This window comes from Eucalyptus grandis, chromosome 2 (genome assembly GCF_016545825.1).
Source record: "Eucalyptus grandis isolate ANBG69807.140 chromosome 2, ASM1654582v1, whole genome shotgun sequence".
In the NCBI taxonomy this organism is placed as follows: Eukaryota; Viridiplantae; Streptophyta; class Magnoliopsida; order Myrtales; family Myrtaceae; genus Eucalyptus; species Eucalyptus grandis.
In genome coordinates, this window is record NC_052613.1 from 17,830,986 (window position 1) to 17,842,005 (window position 11,020).

At 37.6% G+C, this 11,020-nt stretch overlaps 1 protein-coding gene across 1 annotated transcript; it reads left to right on the plus strand.

The window, feature by feature from the left end:
• The first annotated feature begins 4,556 nt into the window (after nucleotides 1–4,556).
• On the plus strand, nucleotides 4,557–7,520 carry LOC120286417 (putative disease resistance protein RGA1). The gene has a single exon (XM_039306836.1). It carries the CDS (start codon nucleotides 4,557–4,559, stop codon nucleotides 7,518–7,520), a length of 2,964 nt encoding a protein of 987 aa, XP_039162770.1.
• The last annotated feature ends 3,500 nt before the right edge of the window (nucleotides 7,521–11,020 follow it).

Genomic DNA, 11,020 nt, shown 5'->3' on the forward strand with positions numbered 1-11,020 from the left:
AAAACATGCAGGCCCTTATATGGTATAAACATGACACTCAAGATTTACATGTTTAGGTGATTTAGCCTTCACCAAATTAGCCAACTTCAAGAGCTGTTTTACCTTTCACATATGAAATTATAAATTTCAAAAAATTCTCATCAGCTTGGTTTTATCATCCCACCGCACATTGGTACTTTACCAATGTATATTTTCTTTTTGCACACAAAAGATTTGTTTTAAAGGGAAGAAATAGATGGGACATCTGTCCTGAGGTAAAACACCCTACAATGTCATTCCCATAGAAGAAAAGTTTGGGTGAGAATTGGGGGCTGCTGCAGTCCTGCCTCCCTAGGGCAGTTCTATCGACTGGAGGTAGGGTTGTACCCCTGGTTGATACGAGTGCCGTACTTCATTCACAATCTATATTTCATAATCTTTTTCTCTTGTTTTTTATTTGCGCAAAGGCAGAGATTCATGAATTTAAAATTTTCTTTTACCATGTGAAGTTAGATGTTGAAGTTGCCCAGACAGCTATAACAATTTTCTATCTTTTCAAAATCCGAATCTTGTTCCATCGAGTACTCAATGTCACTACTAAACAATTTGGGCAAGCATGTGAACATGCACTGTTTTGTAAGGAAAGCATGTGACGAAACTGGGAAAATGGGCATCATCCAAAAAAAAAAAGCTGGGCTCGTTTGTTCTTTAGCCCCCTTCAAGAGATTTTTATTTGCATCTGCCGAAAAAAGGAAACTTCAATTTTCACTTTTTAGACCGCGCGGGAAGGTTGACAATTGTTTGCCAATACCTAACATTTTTTTTTAATAAAACAGGTCGGCGGTAATTACATTTTAAGGTAAAGACTTACTCGTCCCATGAATATGTTACAAACCTCATGTAAATTTGTAGTTTTATGTATTAAGATTTACTATTACATTGCAGAAAGCATAATTTCTTTTCATATATATATATATATATATTGGAAGTCGAAATTCTTGTAAAAAGTTACTAATCACATGAAAAATTACTAGCTACGTACATACTAACAAGTCACATGATTTCTTTTGAAGATCTTAGGAAAGCAGAAGATCTTAGCAAAGCAAGGGGGGTTGGAAAGACACGGAACAACATATAATTGAATCGGCATCCATATATATTTTGAACATGCAACTAATATGGAAGGGGGAGTGACCAAATCCAACAAGTAATCGTGATTAGGAGTGAATAAGATCTCAAGCATCTTGTCAATGTTTCGTGAAATATTCGGTTTCATTTTAGGACTCGTGCTATTACTCATAAATTTGGACCCGATTTCAAATGATCGCCACTTTATATACTTTTTCTTCGTGCCGAATAGTAATATGTTGGAGGACATTTATCTTACTTGCTCAATGTGATTTGGAATAGAACTTCAGTGTAATACTATTAAAAAAAGCGGCTAGATATAGAGTTCAGACAAATGGTACTACGCGTTTTTGTTTTTCTTGGCAAAATTTCAAGAAAGCAAGGAAAAATAGGAAATTTGAAACAAAACGAATGATAGAATGACAATTACCACCAAAGAATTTCTCTGCTCACTACTGAAATAATTTTGTTTTGACCATCAACTGCTAAGCCGGTAAACTCCTGCAAGTGGGTCTTCACAAAATGAAAAATGAAACATTAAAAAGTAGACTGGTTTGAGGTTGGTTTGGTTCCCGATAGAGAAAACTAGAAACCTACCATGACAGGAAGGTTCGCATTCTCTTTTTAGAACGTACCATCTTGAAACTGATCACCCATATTCTTTTTTGTTGAGCAATAAGCTGATTTTGTTGACCAAGCGCCAGAGATTGTGCAGCCAATGTGTATTCCTTGTGCTGCTGCTGTTGTCTAAGCTGCAATCCCCATCAAATAATATTAGATTTAATGATCAATACGATATACTAAATGACTTCAATTGATTAAACGTATTAAATGATTGGCTTTTCATTTCACGACGATCTACTTTAAAAATAATGTATCTCATTACGAGGATTTAGTCGAATAAATGAGGTAGGATGCTTATAAAGAGGGTTTTGTTGCTCCCGATATCCCTTAGCTGTGCAGAAAGGTTAGCGTTGCACGGAAATAACACCTTATGCGGGATGAAATAGAAAGGGCGTGAGAGTAGGAGCAGGCAATTCTAGTGTACTCAGATGCAAGGCAGTAGGTGAAAAATGGCGAGTCGCGATGTCGGAGAGTTTTCTTTGTCGAGGTTTATAGGAGTGCTGAATTCCAGATATTCAGAAGTGAAAAAAAAAAAAAATTCCCATTGAGTGCATTGATGGGGTATTGATAGTGAGAGATTAGTCCTAACTACATGTCTTTGTTGCTCCATACTGTGGGCTAGAGGAAATTCGGTAAATTATGGGGTAAGCTCCAGAGAAGAGCTGATCAATGGACAGTCTCGAGTTCGGCTCAACTCTTACATTGAGCCTAATTTATTACTCAGATCGAGTTTATTTATTTAAGCTTTCCTATGTCTCATTATCTTCTTCAAAGGTGGAAAAGACTTGTTATTTTTAATTATCATCTCTTATTTTTTAATATTTTTCTTGAAAACTCTACTGGAGCTTTGGTTGGAATGGGGTCATCTACTTTATTTAAATCGAAGGAACCCTGTGCTTCATGGTCCTTTCCCTTCAAATAATTGGGTGATTACTTTTATATAAATTTATTCGCCTCAATCTTCCACTTAATAGGAAACGACTCAAGATCACTTATCTCCAGATGAAACACAGAATGCTTAGAGAAACTATAAATGTCTTCTATTTGGACTTAGAAATATGAGTAATGGTCTAAACATGGCCCCTCAAGATTTACATTTCTAGGCTATTTAGCCTTCTTCAAATTGGACACAGAAAAACGTATAACATGTCTCAAATCTCCAAATCTAAATGGAATTCACAAGAGAATATTAGCCAATTTCAAGAGCTGTTTTGCCATTCCACTAATTAAAATTTAAAGTTGAAAAACATCCTCATCAGCTTGCGTTTATGTGCCCACCGCATCAGTACCAAAATGTCATATTCTTTTTTGCAAGTAAAAGATTTCATAGTACTTCATTCACAATAATACTTCATTACCTTTTTCTTCTTTTTTTGTTAGGGCAAAAGTAGAGATTCAATGTAACATTAATTTTTGTGAAGTTAGATATTGAAGTTGCCCAGACAGCTACGATAATTTCCTATCTTCTCAAAAACCAAATCCTGTTAATTTTAGAACACCAAAGTTTACTTCTAAACATCGGGCATGCTCCCGACCCAAAGAGAAAAAAAAAATTAGGCATGCATGTGAACGGGCATCGTTTTCTAAGGAAAGCATGTAACGAAACTGTGAAACTGGGGACCATCAGAAAAATGTTGGGATTATTAAAATTTAGGAAAAAGGAACGACATGCATAAATGTGCGAGTTTTGGTGTTGCCTATTATAGGAAGAGATCTTTAAGGCAAATTTTTATTGATTTAGAAAATAGGAAAAAATTAAAAAAATAATGAGATAATATAGAAGCATTTGTCATAGGAAGCAAATAAATTCGAGAGATTCGCAAGAAGATTGAACATCCCTAATCAAACTGCAATGTTTAAGTAAAATAATAGAAATAATGTCACGCGGCAGTATGAAGAAGAGTTTTGAACTGAAAGGTATAGTGTTCATATCATGATGTTAATAGATTGATCATGTTACTAACACAAAACTTTGAATTTTCACGGAAAGAATCTCTATCCTGGTGTATTTTGCGAATGTATGCACTATATACACTCATTAATAACAGCTCCACCTCATAGTGCCCAGATTAAAGCTAACTAATATTCCTTAGGTTCATAATGTAAGCTCTAATATTCCGTAGGTTCATAATGTAAGTTCTGATACAAACTTTGTCATACATCAACTCCATCCCAAGAATTTAGAGAATGAGTGGCCATACTTTGGAAAAAAATAAAGAACGAAGCCTTAAACTAAGAATAGTAATTTTAAACAAATATATTAGATAGGCAAAACCGTTCATTGAATGATAACTATAACAAAATCCAGTAAATCATGAATTAACCACAATCTAGAAATTCTTTAACCCTCTCTGAATTGTCTTCGCGTGATTAACGCAATTTTTGTAAATTTTGGAGTCACTATCCAATCAAGCTAAGCCGTGGAATGGTTTTTGAAACTGTTTCGAGATAATCCTTAAAAAAAATGAAAAAGGCCAGTTTATTCTGAAAAGATTAATATATGGGGAAAGCCAATCTCATCAGGAAATTATGCATCAGTAACAACACCTGGATTTAATTCTTAATAACAGCATGCGATTAGGCTTGATTTAGACAAACCATTCGCGGACCTCAGAGAGTCCCGTATGCATTATTAATTTAGGCTTGCGTGGATGATGAGAATTCCTATCTTCAACAACTCGAGTCAGTCGATAAAGTAAAAAAATTATATTTGCCAGGATTTTCATTTGCCAGTCTTGCGTGAGCATCAACATAAACTTCTTATACTGTACCAATAATCTTTTGATCTACAGAGAGACAAAGAAAGAGAGATACTGAGAACAAAAATGGCGGATGTTGTCATTGGTAGCATTGCCGAAAAGATTGTTGCTATTCTGGGTTCTCAAGCAACAGAAACGGTTGGAAAGTTATGGGCCCTCAAGCATGAACTCAAGGCACTCGAGAACACTGTCTCTACGCTTCGGGCCGTACTCCACCATGCAGAAGAGCAGTACTACCAGAGTTCCCAAGTCAAAGATTGGGTTGAGAAATTGAAAGATGCTTTGTATGATGCAGAGGACGTGCTTGAAGAATTCAACATAGAAGCTCTGCAACCAAAACTAAGGGGCCATAAGAAAATGATGAAGGAGGTAAAAACATTTTTCTCAAGTTCAAACCAGCTTGCTTTTAAACTGAAGATGGGTTACAAAGTAAGAGCAGTGAGGGAGAGCATAGAAGCCATTAAAGCTGATAGAATATTCTACTTGGAAGAGCGCCCGGTGGATTCGGAAGCAGAGAGAGAGCAGAGGAAGAGAAGAGAAACACATTCGTTTATACCAGAGGGATATATTATTGGCAGAGATGCTGATAAGAAGACTGTCAAAGGATTTTTAATGGATTCGAACATGGAAGAGCCAATTTCCATCCTTCCAATTGTTGGTATTGGCGGGCTTGGAAAAACAGCTCTCGCTCAATCTGTGTATAACGATGAGATGGTCGGTAATTGGTTTGAATTAAAAATGTGGGTTTGTGTCTCTGATGACTTTGACTTGATAAAAATAGTGAAAAATATCATTGCTTGTGTAAAGAATGAAAAACCAACCGAGGATACGATGGAACAATTGCAAAGAAAATTGAGGGCAGAAATTGATGGAAAGAGATATCTCTTAGTTTTAGATGATCTGTGGAATATAGAACTAGAAAAATGGCTGAGCTTGAAAATTTTATTAGGGGGAGGTGGTAGAGGGAGCAAGATCCTTATAACTACACGCCTTCTTCCAGTTGTGAAGATCACTGGCACTACTTCACCTTATCTTCTCGAGGACTTATCCGAAAGTGCATCTGTTGATTTATTAATGCAAATAGCTTGTCAAAAAGTAGAGGAGAGACAAGATTCTGAAATGCTAGCTATCGCCATAGAGATAGTTAGAAAGTGCTCTGGGGTTCCATTGGTTATTCGAACTGTTGGGAGTTTACTATTCTTTAAGAAAACTAAACGTGAATGGTTAGATTTCAAAAATCATGAGCTCCCCGAAGTGTCTCAAAGGGAAGATTGCATAAAATCGGTTCTGAAGCTAAGTTATGACCATCTTCCTTCCCATTTGAAACAATGTTTTGCATTCTGTTCATTGTTTCCCAAAGATTATAAGATAAAGAAACATACTTTGGTCGATCTTTGGATAGCAGAAGGATTTATCCAGCCATCAAATAGAGGTCAACATTTAGAAGACATTGCTCATGGATATTTCATGGATCTACTTTGGAGCAACTTCTTCCAAGATTTTAAAGAAGATCCATTCACGGGGGAAGAGATTTGCAAGATGCATGATTTGATGCATGATCTAGCTTGCTTGGTTGCAAGGACTGAGTGTTGGGTGGCATGGGATGATACAAAACTCATACTTGAAAGAACTCGTCATATATCTTGTGATTCAACTTCCAATTTGATGGGTAAACCTCAAATATCATGCTTGAAAGCAAGTGCACTAAGAACATTTTTGTCCGTTACTACATATTGGGGAATGGAACCAACAAGTGAAGCAAATCTATGCCAACTCATTCAAAGTTTCAAGAGATTGCGTATCTTAGATCTGCATGCGAAAAAGGTCGAGAAGGTGCCAATGTCCATTTATAAGTTGAAGCATCTTACATATCTTGATCTCTCTTACAATCATGCACTCAAAAGGCTTCCTGACTCCATCACGAGATTGCAGAATTTGCAAACACTTAATCTCCACCATTGTGGATCCCTTGAAGAATTGCCAAGGGGTATAAGGAAGTTAGTCAACCTTCAAGATCTAAACATAGATAATTGTGATAAACTTAGTTATATGCCATGTGGACTAGAGCAATTGACTTCGTTGCATAGGTTAATTTGCTTTATATTGCCTAAAGATAAAGCTCTTGCTAAGAAATATTGCAAACTTGGGGAGCTAAATAGGCTTAATAACATTCGGGGAAGGCTTTACATTAAAAATTTGGGAAGCGTGATAGATGCAATAGAAGAATCCATGGCCGCGAACTTGATAGAGAAGCATTCTCTGGAATTTTTGATTCTTTCATGGGGCAGTTTCAATAGTATTGATGAAGTAATGATTACGAAGAGAGATGATGCAATGATTATGAAGAGAGATGAAGCACTATTAGATGGATTGAGGCCGCCCGACAATCTGCAGAAATTGATTATTGATAAATATGATGGTGAGAGTTTTCCGAGGTGGATGACTGAGTTGCCTAATTTAGTTGAGTTAAGATTGATAAAGTGCGAAAGATGTAAACATTTCCCCAAATTTGGCCTTAGTAAGTTGAAGCGTCTCGACATCTCTGGGATGGAGTTTCTAGAATATTTGCCTGGGGAGAGTCTGGGAAGTCTCACCTCACTTGAATCTCTTGATATCTACCTTCTTCACCGGTTAACTTCCCTCCCACTTGGTTTGCGGCATCTATCGAAGCTCGTGCATCTCTCTATTAAGGCTTGCCATGATCTCGATTTATCCAAAGATGAAAGCGGCAACATCTTGGATTTCCATGGAGGCCTTCAGAGTCTTCGCTCCATGCACATCAGTTTCCTTCCCAAACTGACATCTCTCCCACAGTGGATTCTACAGCTCCGCTCCGAGTGCCCCAATTTTAAGGAGCAAATCTCGAGCGTCTCGAAATTTGGAATTGCCAGAATTATAAGGCATTATCAGAGCAAATCGAGAAATGTGAGGAGCTGGATATATCCAAAGACGAAAGCGGCAACATCTTGGATTTCCATGGAGGCCTTCAGAATCTCCGCTCCGTACACATCTATGACCTTCCCAAATTGACATCTCTCCCACAGTGGCTTCTACAGGCCCGCAATCTCGAACGTCTCGAAATTGGGGTTTGCCACAGATTGAAGGATATACCAGAGCAGATCGAGGCCCTTCAATCACTTCAATATCTCCACATCAGCATGTGCTCCTCGTTGACATCATTCCCTGAAGCAATGCGAAGGCTCACATCCCTTACTCACCTAGACATCTTCTTTTGTGGAGAATTGGGGAAGAGTTGCAAAAGACAAGCAGGCGAGAACTGGGACAAGATCGCTCATATCCCGTGTACTAAATTTCTTCATTGAAGGTACGTGGGACCTTGTCTCCCAGATTTTTACATGAATAATTTTTCGAATTGTGTCTCGAATACTTGATTTGATTTTGAGGGACATGGACAGATCGCTGGAGAGAGAGAGAGAGAGAGAGAGAGAGAGAGAGAGAGAGAGAGAGGGTTTGTGACGTGATTTGGTTATGGAGAGAGAGGACAATGCCCACTAAGTTCAACATGTGGTTTTTAACTTTGAATTGTTGGTGCTTCTAGAGAATTTCTGAGCGAAGTCGAGTACATTTGTTTGGCGTCATATGAATTTGTTTATGTATCTTTTGATTTATTGCTTGATTTGGTGAAGATGAGTCGGGTTTGCTGATTTGGCTTCTCGAACTGGACTCTTGCAGCTCTAAAAACTATTATGATGTGTGTCGATGGCTGCTATTTCAAATTTCATTGGCATTTTGGTTTTGGATCATCATGCCCTGTATTTGATGAGTAGGGGTCTGTACTTTTAAGTTGTTTGTGTAAAATTGATCATGACAATTGTGTTTAAACCTCGCTATTTATGCTTAAAAAATGCAAGTTTTTCCCACTTGAAACTAGTCTTCAAAAGCGGTTTCATGAGATTAAGCTTTAGGGAAAAATTGCTAGCACTTGCTAGAGAGACCCTTTCTTTTGAAGTACCTTGTCCATTCTTTTATCTTTTCAAAACTAAACTCCCATGCATACTAGAAGGCCATGTCGTACAAATAGAGCTCGTCGTTTGAACTATCTTCCATGAGATTAAGCTCCCAGGTTCTTTGTTTCAGTAGATCTATCTGTCGCTGACGCTACTTTATTTTTCAGGCTATACAGAAGTGGCGTAGATTTTGGCACCGATGACATAATGGCAGTTGAGGATCACAAAGAACTCACTGACTGCTAGTCCCATGGCAAGAAAAACATGGATTTCTCTCTTGCTAAAACATGAGAATAATGGAAACACCTAGAGCTTTTCTAAGTCTGGGGTGTATGCTTTGAAGTCTGAGAACCGTACTACTACATGCTCTAGAGTCTTCTCAACTTGGACATCACGCCCTACGCCAATATGATAATTGCAGAATATATTTGGTATGTTTTCATGCACTGAAACCTCTAAGTGCGATGCACAAAAAGATGAACAAGACAAGAACTATTCTGTACTCACCTAAGAATTGCAGGTCACCCAAAATTGGAGGACACGTGCCAAAAAGATGCAGGCAAGGAGTAGTACAAGATATCTCATATCCTGCACATAAATAAAGGTATCTATCAATGCTACATGATTCGATTGGGGGACATAGACAAATCGCTGAAAGGTTTGGACATTACTTTATTCCTAAAAATGTTTGAAAAATGAATATAATTCATACTTTTCTTCATCCAACTCCGAGCTCGTTAAATCTGTTTTGTGACTCATCCTATATATAGTGTGCAATGTGCTTATGTGATTTCACAGTTTTGGAAAACTTTGGAAAACTTTCATAGATGAAGTGATGAAATGTTTCTCAAGAGAACGGCTTCTGGTTTTTGCTTCCCTTAAAAATAACTTTATCTCATTGCGTTCCCACAGAATCAGAGGTTCTGACATAGATCTGCACAGCAAATCAAGGGTATGATTGGCGACAATAAAATATGTAGTGTTTTTCCTTTTTACGTGCTACATGTTGTTGATCTATTAATTCGTTAAATTAGGTGATCCTTAGACCTATCAAGCACCCGTCTCAACTTCCAAAGTGAAATTACTTTGGTTCAAGTACCGATCAAGCTCCAGGGGAGGATAAAGAAGTGATCTTATAGTTAGCATTTGACAACCATTGACATTCTTGTTTTGCTTCTCAGCCATTATGTAGAGGTTCTCAGGTAAATCCTTTGCCAATTGTGAGCAATATCTTAAGCAATGAGTAAATGTTTGACATTAAAAGAGGTCTTATCACAGTTGGACCGGGAGTCTAATCTATGACTTTTTCATTTCGATCACTGCAAGGTTACCCTGTTCATTTTGTTTGGTTGACGATTTACATGGACTTCACCTCTTTGTGACAGCAATTTCTGCAAAAGAAATGCGTGCCGTGTGAGGCAGCATGAATGAACAAAGCAGTAGTCATTGTTGTCATGTCTTTTGATGACTAAATCAATCACTACCAATTTTAAGTCTTATGTTGTGGACCTCGTGTGGAATCGATTTCTCTTGTATCCACTATTGTCTCAGATTTTTCTGTGACTTCAATTGGTCATACTGATAATTGCTGTGTTCGGTGGTCTTGAAGAATAATTTGCAATTATGCCCAGTTTGTGGAAGAAGCATTGTGACAGTTTCTGTGCGTGCCGTGGTGGTCTTGCTTTGCCATGGTGATATCTAATGGATATTTTCGCCAAGGTTGTTGGCAAGAATAATTTGTGTTCAGTGGTCTTGCTTTGCCAATTATGCCAAGTTTGTGGAAGAAGAAAGTACTTCAATGTGATTGCCTTTTGATTTAGAGAGGAAAGAATTAGGTGTACCGTCAAGATGCACAAGTTGATCGTCCATTATATCTAATGTAATATCATAATAACATGCTTGCTAATTGATCCTCGATAAGGTGGTTAATCTCTTAAGTTGTTGCACTCTGCAGTCTACTTCCTTCAACTTTGTAACTGCCCTCAGTTCTTGAGAATAACCTTGAAATGGTTCCAAAATGGGTTATGCCATTGTTTTTAGTTTATTATTAAGGGAAATTTGTGGTAGTGTCCTTAGGGAAATCGATAAGACTCCTTATTTATGCTTCAAAATGTAAGCTGTCCTTCTTGAAACTAGTCTCCAAAAAGCGGTTTTCAACTTTTCGGCGATGGCACTTGCTAAGGAGACGCCTTTCTTTGAAGGACAGTCCATTCTTTTTATCTTTTCAAAACTGAACTCTCATGGATATCAGAAAGCTAAGTCATACAAATAGAGCTCATTGTTTGAACTATCTTCCATGATATTAAGCTCATAGGGTTTTTTGTTTCAGTAGGTATGTCTATTACTTACACTGTTTTATTTTTCAGGCTAGGTAGAAATGGTGTGGATTTTGGCACTGAGGACACAATGCCAAATGAGGATCACAAAGAACTCACTGACCGCCAGTTAGATCATCTGAACAGGTTGATGAAACAAGAAAGGGCATTTCCATTAGTTTACGGAGTATTATTGTTCATCTACGGGTTATTTGCAATTCATACATACCAGCTTTGAGTGGATCCC

Bases quoted from the DNA above. Each gene is read 5' to 3' on its own strand.
- LOC120286417 (XM_039306836.1), top strand. From the start codon at position 4,557: ATGGCGGATGTTGTCATTGGTAGCATTGCCGAAAAGATTGTTGCTATT.